This window comes from Drosophila rhopaloa, unplaced genomic scaffold (assembly GCF_018152115.1).
Source record: "Drosophila rhopaloa isolate 14029-0021.01 unplaced genomic scaffold, ASM1815211v1 contig_3, whole genome shotgun sequence".
Lineage (NCBI taxonomy): Eukaryota > Metazoa > Arthropoda > Insecta > Diptera > Drosophilidae > Drosophila > Drosophila rhopaloa.
The window spans coordinates 7,657,064-7,675,718 of record NW_025335123.1 but is presented as its reverse complement, the minus strand read 5'-3'; the positions used below and the strand labels follow the sequence as shown (position 1 = coordinate 7,675,718).

The following is an 18,655-nucleotide window of genomic DNA, read 5'->3' as shown; positions in this document are numbered from 1 at the left end:
ATTCAAATGTGAACGAATGGATGAGCATGCAGCTATTTGATTTATGTCAAAATTGAAACGAGCTCAACTCTCCACCCCTTCTATTTTATATTGTGTTCCTTTTTTGCTTTTTTGCTTCGCTTTCGATTGGATTCTCCGTCTTGCAGGCGAGATTCTTATCATTAATCAGGGGCCTCGTCAATAAATGTCAGCATTGTGAAATTTCAATTTCACACCGAAACAACCTCGACACATTGCCAACAATTGTCAATTGGCAATTGTCACTGTTATCGTTATCGCTTGCCTGCTATCGCCGGATTGACATCTTTATTGGGCCAAAAGGAGCAACTGGCAGCCGTTAAACATTCTGAACAAAGTGGATAAGAAATGATATTTTTCGGGGTTTTACTAGCTGACTTTGAGAGTGTGATTAATAAAAAAAAGTCAAATTAATAATAAATCATTAAATTGTATTTATCGATGCAAGTATCGAATCGTAATTTATCGATGACTATTATTTTTAAAACGTTGATTATTTGATCAAAATATTTTATTTTTAATTTTTGCAAATTCAATTGTCCTTTCCAAAATTATGAATGTAATGTTTAGTCTCTTGACTGAAATGAGTGAATTCCATCATGATATTTATTAAACTTTTTCAATTTATTAATTCTAACAATAATCTAAGATATAAAAAAATTATAAAATATAAATAATAAGTGTAAGTAGCCTAATAAGGAAAAGCTTTTTTTGAATATTTTCTCTAACAGTTTTCCTCAACCAATCGGCTTAGAAAACTTTTAAAAATCGTTTAAAATTTAATAGTAATTAATTATGGGAAAGGAAGAAAAGTGACGAGAAACCAGTTGAAAGCGGGCCACACCCTTTGGCCAATACGGAGGCACTTGTACACACACGCGGGCCACACATGAAGCTCACATTATTGAACACACACGAGACAAGGCGAAGCCAACAATTGCCCACCCACCGACCATCGCCCACCACCACCCACCATCACCCACCACCCCCCTCTTTTAGCCCACTTGGTAGCCACAATTGCGAAACTGGCGAAACGGGCTGAGGCTTTGCAATTAGGAGGAGCCACGAAGTCCTCGTCGAGCCATCGTCCTCGTCATCGGTCGTCGTCTAAACAGAGAAAAGAGAACAGAAGCCAGAAGATGGAGGAATATGCACTGAGAAAAATGGAAGAAATAATTGTCAAATGCAAAAGATTATCTTGAAAATACCATTGGTTCAAGTACAAAGTTAACTTTAACTTAATATTTACCAAAGTATTGACTTCCTTTCTGGATAAGTTTATTCATCATTTAAATCGATAATCAAAAAAGTTAAAAAAGCCATTCAAAATTCATTGAAACCTTTTTTTTCATTTATTTTATTGACAAAATAATTAGCTTATATTTATTTGGTTTTTTAATCGGTTTATTAAAAGGTTTTAAAAGTTACAAAATCATTGTATCATTTCGACTTTCCTTATTTTGTTCAAAAATTCTGTAAGTAAAATAAATTTATATATAAAAGAAATCATGACATATATATTTCTTACTTAAACAAGAGTATATATAATTTCATTGGGGGTTTTTTTTAGTGTAACTGGGAAACGGAGAACAGTGAATAGAAAGGGGCAACTGAAAATCGGGGGGAACTTTGAAAACTGGGAACATGGCCATCGCCGGCGCTATATACTCGTACTTAGCCATAAACTTTGGTTGCTTGCAGTTAAATTACCACACATGCCACGCCCACCACACACACACACCCACCCACCAACCGCCCACCAATACACGTATATATATAAATACACGTATATCTATGTGTGTGGGCCGCCAATTAAAAGCGGCATTAGAGCAGCGGCAGCTGTAGCAAGAAAATGCCCAAGAAGATCTGCCGAAAATTCAGCCAAAAATGGGTGGCAAAACTGGGCGCCTTTTCTGGGAATTTTCAGCAAAGGGGTTAGTATGCGTGTATGGGGCATATGCAAAATCTTCTAACCATAAATTGCCGAGCCGAAAACTTCAACAACACAAAAGTTCCCGAAAAGCCACAGGGAGGTAGTCAGGATATGACTGGATGGAAGAAGCAATCCACATCCAGGACATCCTCAAGATGCGACATGCGCTAATGAATCCCCCCTCCGATTTTTGAGGGGCTCCACGAACCAGGTGGTCTGCCTAAACTAGCATTCGAACTCAAATCCCTCCCAGAACCCCACTGCTCAGCCATAACAATGCGTCCAATCGAAGGCGAGTAGAGAGCACGCCCCTAAATCCAGTGGGTTTTTGGGAAAGGGTTACAGATATATGACTGCACACATAACTCAGACATACATGTCGCCACACATAACATATATGGCTATCAATGGAACGGCCTGCAGAAAAGCCTTTAAGTAATCTTAGGTTCTATTTCGCTATTTAATTAACAAAGGTGTACATATTTTTCAAAGCTATAAAACTATAAAAGCTTATAAAACAACTTATTATAATGATTTTACCATGATGAATTATTGAAACTAAACATGGTTAAGGTAAAACATAGCTTTCACTTAAGAAGGACATTTTTCTCTTAATAAATATTACTTATGAACAATTAAGACGATATTTTGTTAATCATTTTTTATGTTTGATTTTTTTATAGATTTTTAGATTTAATTTTTTGTAAGTTTCATTGTATGCTTATAAATATATAGTTATCACAAAATGTATTTATTTTCAAATGTTAACAAAATTATAAGCTACATTTATCAAAGATAAACTTAAAAATAAGACAACTTATTAATTATTAATAATTAAGTATTAAGGGATTATTTGTGAGGTCTCAAGCAAAGCCAGCATTTAAAGCTTATTGAGTAAATGTTAAATGAATATGGGTGTATTCATATAGGGCTTATGTATGTAAGGTGTGATTGATATGGCCACTGTCCGATTCGCGAAGGAGTAACAGAAGCGAGTGGATAAATAAACGGCAGAGCAGGACCCACCCTAATCCCACTGCACACACACACACACACACACACACACATTAGCCCACATATGTACGTATATGGGGGACTCCAACCCCAAAAGCTCGAAATTGAAAAGATAAACTTTTGCAGCCCAAAAACAACTGACAGAGCCGAAAAAACGGGGGGCTCACCTGCCACCGCAAAGTGCCACCCCCTCCCCTTAAACATATATGTATATTCATATATAAATACACGTTTGTGTGTGTGTGTGAGTGTGTATTGGCAATCGGTTCGAGTTGCGCGTGTGTTCCACTTGGTTTTGCAATGCCACTGATAACAATTCCCACCCACGCACACACAGATTCAGTCACGTATGTACACCACATGATAAATGACAATGGCAGAGGGGCTTGGGTATAGGGGGGGAGGTGGTTTCCAGGGGGGTGGGGGGTTTATAGAAGGACCAAGGATATGTCGGCCCCAACTACGAGTTAGCTAAATCAACAGCGAAACGAAAGCAACCCCAGCCGGCAGAGCCAAAACATTAATAAAACTTTGGCTGCCAGCGTCCAAGTTGTGCTACTGCTATACTCTGCACCTTCCCCCTAAAACCCTTAACTACTCGTTGCACTGGGAGAAAAGGGCAACGGTTATCAGTCGCAAAATATATGGGTTACATACCATAATTGTAACGCTCCAAAAGATGGCTGTTTTCTTTATTTCTTATTGAAAAGAAAATTTTATTATTATTTTGTAACAGACAATTGTTTATATAAAGGTACATACATTGAATTATAATTTTTTTTTATAAAGATATAAATTAATTAAAATTTATGTTTTGCTTTTTTTTTGAGAATAACAACTTTATTATTTATCCACAAAAATAATGTCTGAAATATAGCAATATATTTTTTGTAACGTAAACGTATTTAACATTTAACAATTTTATAACAACTAGTTTTACATAATATAAACAGGTGTTAATTGCTTAAAAAAAAAAGGTAGATAACTTTATGATCAGCATCATGTTCCTTTTGCTCAGTGTATCGCAGACACTAAACTGATACTCAATTATCCACACCCACACACATGCAAACAGAGTGAGAAGGCGCGATGGAAAGAGCGAGCGCACGGCATATATACTCCCATATGTATTGTCTCCTCTCCTCGTCTCCATGTGTGTGTGTGAGGGTGTGTGTGGGCGGGTGTGAGTGTGTATCCTGGCAGCCATTGCCATTGCCATCGGTTGTCCTTAGGCTTCGTTGCCCGCTCAGTGGCCAAAACCGCCGTGCTAAACAATCTGAGCCCCGTTCGACGCTGATTTTTGAGAGTTGCCCCACTTAAGAGTTCACACACACACACACACACACACATGAATCCTTGGAGGTGGGTACCTGTGAGCGTGAGTGTGTGTGTGTGTGTGGAGGGTGCCTGCGCATGTTCGCCGTTTTTGGAGACACGTGACCAATGGAGTTATCCTGGCCCAGGACATCCACAGTAGCCAGGTTTATTGCGGTCTTAAGGAAATTGATTAAACGCGAGATTGCTTAGGTGAAAAAGGGTTTCAGAAGGGTTGCAAGCTGAAAGTGGCAAAAAACATAAAAGGAACATTTTGAGGACTTCCAAATGGTACATTAAAACATTAAAAGTTAAAACGGATTATTAACGAAAGTTATTCATTTAAAAACTTCTTAACTGAAACTGTTAGGAAGAACAATTTAAAGTGATCGATCTGAGCCGCTCAAAAATTACAAAAATAATTAAAATTAAATTAAAATGTGGCAATTCTGTAAGATGTTGTCATAGTCCAACAAATAAGACATTTTTATAAAATTCAAGACGCACATAAAATATTAAAAATCAAAAAATTAAAAATTAAAATATCAAACCTTTGCATTTTTTATTTAGTTCATTCGTTTTATTACTTTTCCTTTTCTAAATACCAAGTTTTCCACTTCTTTGGAACATGACCAAAAATTGTTCTTTTACGTTATTTTTTTGCTAAACTAAAAAAATATTTTATTTAAAATTAAATTTTTTCATAATTAAAAAAAAAACAATTTTAAAATACATTATTTACTAACATTTTAAAGCCTGTAATCATACTTACTGTTAGACTGTTAGAAACTAAAATGACAAGTAGATTTAGATTCAGAAGCCAATAAAGGCGATCTGCATCCATCTCTAAATTTCACTTTATTTATTTCCTGCTGTAATTAGCAGGCCCAGCAATATTCAAGATGATTTTTGCCATTGTTGGTCCTTTGATTTGTAATTTCTCCAGACTTTATTTGTGATAGCAGCCAGTGCAAGAAATCCTATCCCATAAATCCTTGGCAAGTTCCAAGAAAGCCTGAATATCCTGCCGTAATCCCGCTCGGCTCTTAACCCCTCGCTCGTTATCAATTATGCAGCGCGGACACACACTCGCACTCACTTGAAGGCTGTCTGATTTGGCAAAGGACCTCGGCATTAGGTGTCCTGGGGTCTTCGGGGTTCGAGGTTCGAGGTCCTTTGGTCTGGGGGTTATGCCGGGGTTATGCCGCTCGCGGCGTGAGCGAAAACATCTGCCCCGGTTTCGGTTTCGGTTTCGGCTTCTGCTTCAGTTTCGGTTGCCTGCCCTCTAAAAAATGCGTTTTATAGAGTGGGAAAATCGGTTCGCTCCTCGCTGGCTATATGCAAATGAGATGGGCGCGCTTATATTTATGAAAAGTAAAATATGATGCGTACAATCAGTTGGGCGCTGTACATATATATGTATATATACGTATATACCCGCCGTAATTGCGGCCAAAAATTGTATGTAGAGCAGCGACTTGAGCTTAAGGAGCAGCAGGATATGGCCAGGATATGGCGAGGATGGTAAGGGGGCACATGAGCCGCTTTCGGATCAACTCGCAACTCGAGAAACGTTATTCCACGCAAACTGCAAACAATAACAATCATGCATAAAATATAAAATATACAAAAACGAAAACGAAAACGAAAACCAAGAACTCAAAGCTGAGGAAACGACTTTTGGGGGGGAAAGAAGGATGTGGCGAACAGATTGCCATCGCGCATACGCTGCGTTGCTTGGAAATTGAAAAGTGCTCGCTGATAGACAGAGAAACGCACCTGCTCATGAACATATAGAAAGATAGCTCGGTTGGATATTTGCGGCGATGAGTGCGTGACACGTTAATAAAAAATAACCATACTTCTCCAGGGAACCTAAAGGATTTTCAAGGATGCTGACCTGTTTTGCATGGCTTTTCTATTTTATTCTACAATTTATGAACGGTTATAGCTGGTAAATAACACTAAATAAAATCCAAACATTTTTTTTATTTTTCAACAAAGTGTGGTCAATATAGACATTTTTAACATTTTAAAATAATATTTTAAAGTTCTATGGTGTGGGATTAATATTTTCTAATACTTTTATTGATTATCCTAAATGTTGACCTTTGAAAAGAAAGAATGTAAGGAATTATTAAGGATTTGTTTTTTAACAATTTTTTGTAATATTATTTAAATGTTGTCTTATAATGTATAGCTATTAATAGCCATAATTATGTTTTTGTTATGAATAAATATGCCATATGATCTTCAAATAATTATACTATTTCAATTTTGACTACAAAAATGGATAACCTTTGAGAATTTTTAGACTTTACATAGGACTAAAGAGAAAGGAAATTGTAGAGATGATGAGGCATATATATTTGGAAGCCCATGTTTCAGGTCTTTTTTTAACCAGTCACGAATCCATAACTCACATCCTTTCCATCCCTAATCGCCTGTGTATTCACCGTGTATATACATTTTTTTTTATTTTTCATACGCATACCTTGGCGCACAAACAAACACTATTATCTGGGGCCATTATGCCCAGATTGATGTGCCATCGAAGGGAGTCCCAGATTGGATCCCCAAAAACGGGGTTGTATATCCTCGATGGGGAAAGTGGGCGGAAGACATGAAGTACACTGCATGCTTGGCTGACCCGATAAAAAGTCCTTTCCCCCCCACAATTTTCATATTGAATTGTGAACTCCACCTGGAACAACAAGAGCCGGTAACAGGCCAGTAATAAATGCAAATCAAAAGCAAGAAACAATCCACCAGTGGAGCAGCCTTTAAGGGCAATGCAAATCCCGTTTGGCAAATTAATTAACCAAGGATTTGACCTGTGTCTCCCGACTTCTGCAACTCCAGTTCAACCAACCCCTTTTGATAAAAAATTCTGGGCGTGACAAAACCCCGACCCGATTTCGACCCCCCGAACCAACTATATATGTATATATATATAAATCAAGCTGGAAATTGCGCAGCGCGAGCGACGACCCTCTTCAAAATATTTAATACCGCAAGTGACCCCTGTCCACCATTTCATCAAAGTCCAATCCTCGGACTTTACCGGGTGGGAATCGGCACACAAATCGGAGAGTGTGAGAAGACAGGGGCTGCGATAGGCAGTTTTGGGAGGATTAAAACACCACTCATAAATTAAAAAATAAAATAAATTAAAATAAAATAGATTATTCTTAATGATATTACTAATCATATTCATGCCAATAAAAAATATAGGTACTGGAAAATCAAAAGGAATATCTTATTATTTATACATTTTGTTTTCAATATATCATAAAAAAAAAGTTTCCTATTTCCTAACTCAATGAAAACTTAATTAATATAAGTACGGTACTGTTTTCTATGTTAGTTTTATTTATGCAAACAAATTGGTGTTTAAAGCTTTAAATTATTTGTTCATAAAGTTTGGAAACTCTTAATGTAGTACAAACAATATAGCATGTTTGAATTGCTATTTGATATTAATTTTTTAATTTTAAGAATTCCAATAACATCTTTTACATAAAGCGTTCTGGAGTGTTTACCCCGGCTGAAAATAATATTAAAAAATTTAAATAACGACTAAAATAATATATTTTAATATTTTTATTCTTAAATCTCTCCCTAAAAATAATTTCTCTCCCCGCCTTTGGAACGAAATAAGCCGGAAAATCGGGTTGACAACTTTCCCAGATGTCCGCGAGCGAATTTACATACTGTATTTTGCATGTCTGTTTGCCCAGTGACCAGTGGCCATTCGAAGACCTTTTGATTTTGGGCGGGGTGCAAAGGTTACGCGTGCGCTCCGTTCGTGCCCATCCTGATCCTCGTCCTCATCCTCATCCACATGCACATCCCCATTCGCAGGACATATCTACATCCTTATTGAAACCACAGGATCGGAGTGGTGCAAACCACTCGCCGTGGTTCAAAGCTGTCGGCGCGCCCAAAATTTCACAATTTGAGCATGATTTATGAACCAATGCCCAGTGGTCAGTTGGAAATGATTAATCGATGCCAACAACTATCTAATTCGAGGGCTGGGCTACAGAAACATTATATAAACACTAGCGGAATTATCGGGACAATTAGGGAAGAGGTTAATATCTATAAAGTAAGAACAAAAATAAACGTGTTTTAGGAATATAATATGAATATGAATATCAATTCGTACTATTTTAAAAGTTCTTTTTTGACTAGTTTACTTATTTAATTACAAAATTACTTTTAGGTAATTTAGTTTTAGTTGGAAGCCAGAAAACTGAATTTTTTATTATTGCCGACGGCACTTGATATACAGTTTATTAATGTTTAATTGGAAATTAATTAATTTAATTTTTACCTCCCAAATTAATAAAATCAAAAATGCAAACTTAAAGCGATAAAAAAAACAGAATATTAACATTTTTTTTAGAATGTTAAGTGGTTTAAGTGTAGTATTTAATATTAATATCTACTAATACCACATGTGTACCCTTATAACCTTTACCTTTCATTAAGTTTTCAATTTAAACACCGCTACAATTTAAAATCCGCGAAATAATAACGAAAAGTAAAAATGCAATCTTAAAGCGATTAAATTACGGAAGCCCGTGAAATCCTGTAATGCATTTGGGATTTTCCGTGTTGTTTTTCCCACACCTTGAAAGCCAAATGAAAAGCGCGAAAAAAAGGGAAAACCAATGTGACAAGTGCAAGGCAAAAGTGTAAGCATATACATATGTATATCTGCTGGGTGAACGAGTACTATATACATGGCGACCTGGTAGCAACGACCTTTGCACAAGGATACTATGCATTTTTTATTTGTGTCCTTTACAAGGAAATTTATATGCGCGCCTGCATATATTATATGTAGATTTTGTTTCCATTGTTATATTGTTAGATTGTAATTCATATATGTTTTCCAATTGTTGTGACCGGTTTTCGGGGCAGTTTCATTAACGAGTTGATTGAAGATTCCATTTTCATTCGCATTCGCATAGCCCCAGTTTAACCAGTTTTATTATAATCCATTTGAAACACTTTTGGGCAAACATCTCGCATGGCATGCAACAGTTAGAAGGCCCTATGTAAAAATCCGGCTTTTATATATCCTTGGCAGGTGCAAAATGCAGCGGCAAGTGCAAATGAGGCAAATTTCAAAGTCAAGTTTACACGCAGCAAATGCTTTTGTGCATCAACGCGCTCCTAGTTTTTCCCCGACTTTGCCTCCCGCTCCCCCCCCTCCCCTTTCTCCCCGGCTTTTCCACTGGCTTTTCCTTTGGCTGAGGTCCTGGGCCATGGTTTTCGCACACCTTCCCCATTTTCCCCCCGGAATTTCCCTTCTTGCTGGCGCCAGTTGCGACTGCATAAGGAATGCCGCACTTTGTTCACACCATAAGTCACTTTTTTAGAGAAATTACATAGTTCGCTTAAATCATCAATCACTTTATTTCTCTATAAATTCAAACACCACGAGGAATTATGTTTATATAATATAGTTACTTTAAATTAACTCACTTATGTAATCAATCACTTTATTTTTCTATCATTTTTAAACACCTGTCGAAAAAAATTTCAATCAAATAAAAAAATAAAAATTGTTTTATTCTAATAATGCATTAAAACAAGTTCCAACCTGTATTTTAAATACTGAATAAAACATTAATCCGATGAAGAATATAACAATATGTCTCTGCGTTTTTAATACAATTTTAGTCTCATAAAACTGTTTCGTCCATGTTTTATCATAAATTTAGTGCTATAAACATAATTATTTAGAAATGAATTTTTCTGTTTGTAAAGGCTACAAAATATTACACGAATGAAAATGATTTTTATTTTAAAGGCGCTTTTGAAAACATAAGTTTGAATTTCAGATTGAGTAAGTTATGCTCCTCTTCAAGTGCTAAATTTGATTGCCTATGTTAAGGAAATGTTTTTTTAAAAATATAGAATTATATCCTATTATCCTGGGCATAACTGTGCTGAATGCGGCTTACTTTTTCGTTTTTTGAACAGAGACTTCTCTGGAGCCTTTTATTACACCTCCCGCAGCAGGCGGCTGAATCTATATATATATAAAAAGATATAGGCATGTGGGGTAAGTGGAGAGTGAGAAAATGAACTTTATTTAAGAATGAAAAGGAGTGAAAAGAAGCGTGAAATAAAAATGCAAGAATTGTTCTAAATCTGCAGCAGAAAAGTGAAAGTGTACTTCGGAACGTACCCTTCGAATATGTACAAAATAATGATATTGCAGAAGAGGTGAACTGGGATACTTTAGCGAATCGGATTATGAGTATTTTATTTCATATGCCACTATATGGTTCTTGAATGGCAAATCCCTTTTGCCTTTGTGCATCCTTTTGGATCTGCTTTCTAGCGAACGCTAGTAAATTGATGTAAAGTTGAAAACTTTCATTTGGCTTTCGTAATTAGTTGGCAGTTGCGAAAAAGCCAGCAAGGATGTGTTTGTTGTATATCCTTTCCACATATGTATATGTGCCTTAACGTCTGCGCGTGTGCGTTATGCAACAACAAAATCGCTCACACACACACTCACACGAGTCCTGCGGGTCCTGCAAAATACATAAACGTTCAGCAGCTGTCTCTCTCTAACCACCACGGCCCCTCTCTTTCGCACACATGTGCGTGTTTGTCACGTTCCATACATAAAAGTAGCATGTTACGTGTTTCTTCGGGGGGTTGAAATATATGGGCGTGGCCTCTGTTTCGAATATGTGTGCGAAAGAGAGGGTAACTCGAGGTTAAAGGGAGATGGCAAATCGGACCAAAGAACAAACATCAATGTAGGAATAGCAATAGGAATTCCACTGACAGTAGCTTTTGATTTGACTCGAAAATATTAAACTGTCACAAATTTAAGTAATTGAAACTAAAGTAATTAAATCTTTTCATTGAATTCTTTTGTTACAATATAATTTTCTTTATCATTAATTTTCTTCTTTATTATGCAGTTTATGGTTTTTATGTTTTTATTTCACTCAAAAAATCTGACATTGCGCGCCGCCAAGTAAATGTGGCTTTTTGAAACTTAGTAATATATACATATATATATTAAGTATAAATTATTTACCATTTAAAAAAAATCAAAATATAGGTTAAAAAAAGTTTGCGCTTTTGAAAAGCCCGCCTTCTGAAAAGCCCTGCCAAAGCTTACTTACTGCTTGACTAAAAGCTGTTAAAAGCTTCCGTTTTTTAGGAAGACTATAACAAAATACATTTTATAAAAGTATATTTTTAATTTAATAGGAGTTTAACTTCAAAATTATACATACAATTAACTTTTCTTTCAAAAATTCCTTTTAAAATCTATATTTAACTCACACCTAATGGCACACATTTAATTATTATTTGTCTTATAGACATCTTTATTTGTTTTTAATCAGTTAAAATAAACACTAATAAATTAAAAAGTTTTAAGAAAATTTTTACTTTAAAAAGTGCGCCCTTTTAAAAGCTTTCCAGTAGTCACATAAAATCCCGACAGATGGCACTTTTAAAGTGAAATCGATTATCACTTATCAATATCATAATATTAACCTATCGAAATCAGCGCTGCCATCGATCGATTAATTGGTATTTTCCCAACAACTATAGTTTGGTCCCACTTTTCGCGTAAACAAACAACGAAAAAAGAATGTTCCAATAAAATAATGAATTACGAAGTAAATTAGTTGTTTTTTTTTTAAACAAAGTGCAATTTGACTACTTACTGTTAGTAATAGAGTTTTTGATATCAATATAGTAAAAGTTGTAAAATATTTAATGATTTACCAGAAAATTCTCAAGTTAATCCCTGAGGAAAAAACCCGTTTATCGACTAAGAACAGTGGGGGGTGGAGTGGAGTGGTGGAGAAAGAGGCGCTGAAGGAGGTGAATGAGAAAGAGGTGGGGAAAGAGGAGAAGCGATAACAAGAACGACGCCGAAAAAAAGGTAGTTAACGAGTTGACAAGCCAAAAGCAACAATAACAAGCTGGAAAGAAGGAGAGCTGGAAGTAATTGGAAAGAGAGAGAAGAAGAGGGCGAGCGGGAAGGCAAGAACCTGGAACAGGTTACCCCTTCCAGCGTTCCACTGAAGAACGCAGAATCTGCATAAAGTTCGAATTCTTCGGGAAGAAAAGAAGGAAACCAACCGAAGTAACCCCCAAGATTGAATTCTTCGGAAAGTAACACCAACTGAAGACGAAATAAAGGAACCGAAAGTTAAAGAAACCCCCACGTTCGAATTCTTTAAAATACAAAAAGAGGGAACACAAGTGAAGAAACTTCATATATTGAATTCCTCAGAAAAAAAAACAAAGTTTAAATTTTTCAGAAAGAAAAAGGCCCAAGCTCTGAATTTTGAAAAGAACCCGAAAGATCGGACTCTTTGAAAAAAAAAGAGGGAACGAAGCGAAGAGAAGATGCCTCCCTACATAATATACCCCCTGGTGATGATCCTTCTGTATCCCCGCATTACCAAGACCTCATCCAGTGGTAATCCCAGTGCCAGTTCCAGTTCCCCACCAGAAATCCCCACATTCCGGCAGTGCGAGGCCATTCGCATAGAAATGTGCCGAAAGATCGGCTATAACGAGACCTCCATGCCGAATCTCGTGGGTCACGAGATGCAAGCGGATGTGGAGTACACCCTGCAGACATTTGCTCCTCTGATAGAATACGATTGTAGTTCCCAGTTGAAACTGTTCCTGTGCGCCGCCTACGTGCCCATGTGTACGCCCAAAGCGCCCGTACATGCCATAGGTCCTTGTCGGAGTCTCTGTGAGTCGGTGAGGATACGTTGCCATCCGATTCTGCAGGGCTTCGGCTTCCCATGGCCACCCGCCTTGGATTGCGATCGGTTTCCGCGGGAGAATAACCACGAAACCATGTGCATGGAGGGCCCTGGCGAACTGCATCAGCCGCAAGAGGATCAGGACCTCTATGGACTGCCAGGACAGGGTATACCTGGCGGATTGGGTGGGAAACTGCCGCTGGATTGCTCGGGACTGGCCAAATCCCATTTGTATGTAAGGCTGCCGAGATCGGGACGATGTGCTCCTCTCTGTGAGGCTGATATACTGTTTACGCCGGCGGAAAAGCACCTGGCCGAGATCTGGGTCTCCACTTGGGCCTATGCCGCACTGGGATTGGCCCTGGTGGCCACCGTATGTCTCTTGGCCAGCGACGGAAGTCGTTTGGCCAGCGCCAAGTGGTCCAGATTGTTGTCCCCCCTGATTTGGTGCCACAACATGGTCACCTTGGGATGGGCAGTGCGCTTTGTGGTGGGAAGAACTGGCACTGCCTGTGGCACGGATCCCCAGGCCCCCAATGAATCCCTGCTCACAGTGGATGGACTTTCGAATGCCTCCTGCGCCAGTGTGTTTCTCATGCGATACTACTTCGGAATGGCCGCCTGTGCCTGGTAAGAGTTATAGGCTATATACATAATAATAAACCAATATCATATGAGTGATCCTTTGCCTTAATGGTCTCAAAATGGTTCCCATTTCTACAAAGTTATTGCAGTATTTAATAATGATTTTCAGATATAGCCATGGTATATTTTGGTTTACTTTACTTAAAACTTAAATTTCGTGGCTTAAAAAAAATAATACTTAAAAACTAATTTTCGCAGCTATTGACATTACTCAAACACAAAATATAGCCGCAACTTTAAAAAAATGTCAGTTATCATATTTTTGGCCGACCCGCAAATATTTATTTGGATTAAAAAAATCTATTATTTACATTCCAAAGAGCTTGGTGCGCCATACAAGTTCCATTGTGAGATGCGCATAACTCTCTGAGATAACAGGCCACAAAGAAAGAAATGTTAATTTTATATTAATATAGTGGCTGTACTTTACTTCATGATTACACAAAGTATAACAAATATATAATGTTGAGATATCATAATGATTTCCTGAAGAAATACGGATCCCACATTCAGAAAAATCCCTTTTTGTAATGACAGCAAGGTTTATATAGACTTTTGCTTGCATTTTTCGTTTGACATATGTACATATAGTTTAAAAAATTGATTTAGTATACCCTGTTTTTTCAAAGTTTTTCACATCTAATAACATACGAAAATTGTATTTTCCAGGTGGGCTGTGCTCTGTTTGGGCTGGCACCGAGACATTCGACGGCACAGTCCGGACTCCAAGGGCCATGTGTCCATTCCCTCGAACTTTGCTGGCAGTCCAGCGAAGAGAAACAATGCCAAGACCGCTCAGCAGGATCTGTCGCAGAACAATTTTGTTTGCTTCGTGGCCTGGGGACTGCCCGCCTTCCAAACGGCCGCTGTGATCGTGGCTCGTTTTGTGGATGCTGATGAGTTGCTGGGTGAGATTGGTCATAGATCCTTTAAAGAATAGCATAAAAATGCTGACCCTAATTCCTTTCAGGCGCCTGCTTTGTGGGCAACCAGTCTGATAAGGCTCTGCAGATATTGGTGGCGACGCCCGTCTTTTGCTACTGGATCTTTGGTTCTATGAATCTGATCTCCGGCTATCTGGTACACTGTCGCACCAAGGAGATCTTGAGGAATAGCAATGCCCTGAGTTTGCAGCAGCAACTCCAGCAGTTGAGTGCTCACAGTAGTTCCGGAATAGGAATATTCCTATTTATCTATGGACTGGCATGTGCTCTGCTCCTGTTGGCAGTTATTTACGAGTTCGCCAACATCGATGTCTGGCTGGGATCGGGTGATACCAATACGCCTTTGTGGCCCTTTTTGGTACGCGCCTTTATGGAATTGATGTTGGGCATTTGCTGCTTTGCCTGGGTCCTCGGACCCAGCATTTCCACTCTCTACAAAAGACAAGTGGGCAATGGCAAGATGGTGAAGCAGCCGACTGCTGGAGGAGGATCTGTCCATCTGGACGGTCACAGCAGCTCGCGGGGATCGCACGCGGCTTGTAATAGTACAGTGGTCTCCTACCATTCGGTGCGGCCTTCGATGGCCAGTGCACCTTTGCCGCCGAGTCCCTACAAGCTGAAGACTTCACCGGGTGCTGGTTCCATATCGCTGAATCAGATGTCCAACTATTCGCTGGGCAGGAGCACGCATCATCATCATCAGCAGCAGCAGCGCCACTCGCCGCATCATCATCATCATCATCACCAGCAGCAGCAGCAGCACCATCACCAACACCACTCCTCATCCTCGCATCGCCTGTATTATCCACCGGGTAGCTATGCCTCCCAAAAGTACAGCCAACATGGAAGCTACTATCCCCATTTGCAGCACTACGGCGATGAGACGCTGCTCTAGGTGGGGAGGATTCCCCGGCTTCCAGTGTTCCTGCGGCAGCTGTTGTGCCAAAGTCAGTCTTGTACTATAACTTAACGTGGTGGGGTTTGCTAGCTATAAAACGGACTAAGGTTTATAGTATCTTACCTGCACAAAATTCCAAATTAAGTTGCTTTGCCCGTAGAACACAATGAAAAACTATGTACTGTGTATATAACCCAGGAAATGTCCTCTTAATGTAGGCCTACAACGATAGGTCATAGGTCATCTAGCCAACCCCCACAATGTATTGTAATTGCCCTAGATGGGCCGCATCCTATTTTCGTGTGTACTTAATGTTGCTCCTAATTAGTTGCCCCTTGTGTGGCCTTTTTGCCGTTTTGGTGTAACCAAATCAAATAATCACTCTTGCCTTTTAGACATTTAGACTGAATGTCGCCTGTGCGTACATTTATAGCATTTTTTATATATTACTTTTTTTTTTTGAGAACGAAACACGCAGCAACCAAATACTGTGATACGCATGTTTATGTCTTCAACACCAGGGACCAAAAAACCTGGTTCCTACTTTGCTGTCTTCTTCTCCTGATGCCGAAACAAGTGTACTTAACAAATGAAAAAACAAACGCAATTGCAATCGTAGCCGTAATGCCTAATTGTATTCAGTGTGCCATTAACTTTAGGGACTTAACTGAGCAAGTCAAAAACACAAAAGCGCCTTGTGAAATCCGTTTTTTTAAACAAACTTTATGGGATTGAAATTGATTTTTTTGTAAAAGGGTACAATTCTAATTTTTAAAGGTATTCCTTGAACCCTTTTCCTTACTACAATTCATTATTTGGCACTAAGACGTTGTTTCAATCTATTTATCCTATCGACAATTATATTTTTGGGTTTTACATATTTTCGGAAAAAATAAAAATAAAAATATTATTTTTGCAATTTCAAGGCCCTAAAGATTTGCTTAAAAACGGAAACAAAGGAAGGCTTAATTTTAACTGTCCAACTAACAAAACCTTTATAAAACTACGGACTGTACGAATCGTATGGGTCATAATTAACTGTATATGTATTTTGTATGTGTATTTTTATTATTATATGTAACTTATTTGCTAGCGAATAAAGTGTCGAAAAGTTAAGATCTTCTTTGATTTCATTTGATTTGATTTGTTTCTTGCGGTTGTTTTACCAAGTAAAAAAGAGTCTCCAAGTGTCGCCGTTTCTCCATGAGCATTTTTCCTTCTTCAGGCAAGAAATCCCACCCCACCCGTCGGATTGGGTGGATTTTCGCCTATTGCCGAGTGGGTGGCAAGGTCGCCTCACTGCGTGTTGGTCCGCACAAAACGATGGTCTCATTCCGGGTATTGTTGTTGTTATTATTGGACAAGGCCTGCGGTTGCCAATTGTCAAGGTCCTCGTCGCCGTTTTCCTTGGCCCTATGGTAGTTCTCCATTTCGCTGGCATACTTACTGCTGGTGATTCCCAGGAGGTGGGCCAGTCCACCTCCCACGTAGTCGATTCCGGCCAGGAATCGGTTTCCCATCCTACTGGCCTTGTACCGGAGGCGTGGTCCCAACGCCATTTCGCTCTGGAAAAAAAGGTTAGGTGAGTCACGATAATGGTCAGCGGGTGGGTGAGATATGTAACCAGCTCCTTATCTCCATTGCCCAGGGCCTTACTTATTTATTATAAAAGCTCAAAGTCATATTTCTTAAGAGATATGCATTTAAATGATATTGTTCAATACTTTTATATCTTCTAATAAAGTTATTGACATTGCAATGTTTCTTTTATATAAATGCATTTTATATGTTTATTTTATATAAATGCATTTTATATAAATGAAACATTATCATGCCTTCTCATTATAATTATGATTTTTTTTGTATTCAATTTTTAATCATTTTTAATTGTTAATCAAGTATTAAAGGCTATATATAATATATGTATATATAAATGTTATTTTCTTGTATCCAAACAGTCAACTATTCTATTGCGCGAATATTAATTCTAGGAAATAAATCTTAGTTTAAAAGCTGATGAGAATTCTTGAGTTTCTCTTAGAATCTTTCCCCTTAAAACATTCCTAAGCTTCTGCGAACTATTTTTTAACTCGATTCGGATAATTATAAACTGAGCGGGCCGGAAGTTTTACCCCTTTCCCCATATTTAGGAGTATCTATTTCCAATTTCCTGCTGACGTACCTCGTTCAAATGGACGTCGTAGCACTTGTCGGCCAATTCCCCATCCGCTTCGTCCTCGCTGGATGATAGCTCCTCCATAACTCCATCACTGAAGTAAAGCATGCGTTTGTTGGACTGCAGTTCAAGGGCGGTCACATTATCCGTTTCGGATGCACTTGCTCCAGATCCAGAACCAGAACCTCTTTCATCTCCTTTGCCCTTGGCAATCCGCAGGCTTTCCCCCGACATGGTATAACTATGTGTAACGCCGCTGTATTACCGCTTCGATTGATTGACGATGCGCGAATGTTTTGCAGTTTGAATAGCGTTTGAATCGCAGCCGCCGTTTTGGTCATGAAAAAACGGGTGCGGGTCGCCAAATACGAATATGGTGGGTTTTTGGGGGCCGAAATGTCCTTGGGTTGGGGGCCACCGGCGACTCACAAGCGGTGAGAATCGCGTGCCATTATGCGATTCGTTCGGTCAGGTGCAAATCAAATCAATAAACCAAAAGCAAAAGCCGCTTCCACTCACAACAACAACAAACACAAAACAAAACAAAGGTGCGGCAGTGTGACCAAATACTGACTACCGGGAGAATGGCCTGAAGTTGTCAGAGCAAATAGTTGAGCGATAGTAATAGGTAGGTAATAAATATTTATATTGCTTAAAAAAAGTAAATTAAATTAAGTTAAATCAATTAAAAACCTATAGTCCATATGAATATAATTACTAGCCATACTTAACTTTTAAAAAGTTTTCTTTGCCTTTTGAACAAAAACTGCACTTCACTCCGATTTCAAAGTGGTATACTTTTTAATGATTGCGGGTTTCTCTAAAAGTCTGTGTTTTCAACTTGGTTTGTATTTTCGGGTCGATTTTTCGTTATTTCTATAATGTAACCCCTTTCCTAATTTTCGGAACATGTTTTTGCAGAAAATTGATCCA

The 18,655-nt window shown here is 38.4% G+C and overlaps 2 protein-coding genes across 2 annotated transcripts; one reads left to right on the top strand and one right to left on the bottom strand.

Annotated features, from left to right (window-relative positions):
* Positions 1 to 11,897: 11,897 nt before the first annotated feature.
* LOC108047650 (frizzled-4) lies at positions 11,898 to 16,662 on the top strand. The gene is made up of 3 exons (XM_017127936.2): positions 11,898 to 13,689; positions 14,374 to 14,612; positions 14,675 to 16,662. The coding sequence occupies exons 1-3, from the start codon at positions 12,689 to 12,691 to the stop codon at positions 15,541 to 15,543; spliced, it is 2,109 nt and encodes a 702-aa protein (XP_016983425.1). The 5' UTR covers positions 11,898 to 12,688; the 3' UTR covers positions 15,544 to 16,662.
* LOC108047652 lies at positions 16,594 to 18,263 on the bottom strand. The gene is made up of 2 exons (XM_017127937.2): positions 17,729 to 18,263; positions 16,594 to 17,111 (listed from the first exon to the last, which is right to left on the bottom strand). The coding sequence occupies exons 1-2, from the start codon at positions 17,954 to 17,956 to the stop codon at positions 16,815 to 16,817; spliced, it is 525 nt and encodes a 174-aa protein (XP_016983426.1). The 5' UTR covers positions 17,957 to 18,263; the 3' UTR covers positions 16,594 to 16,814.
* Between the last annotated feature and the right edge of the window lie 392 nt (positions 18,264 to 18,655).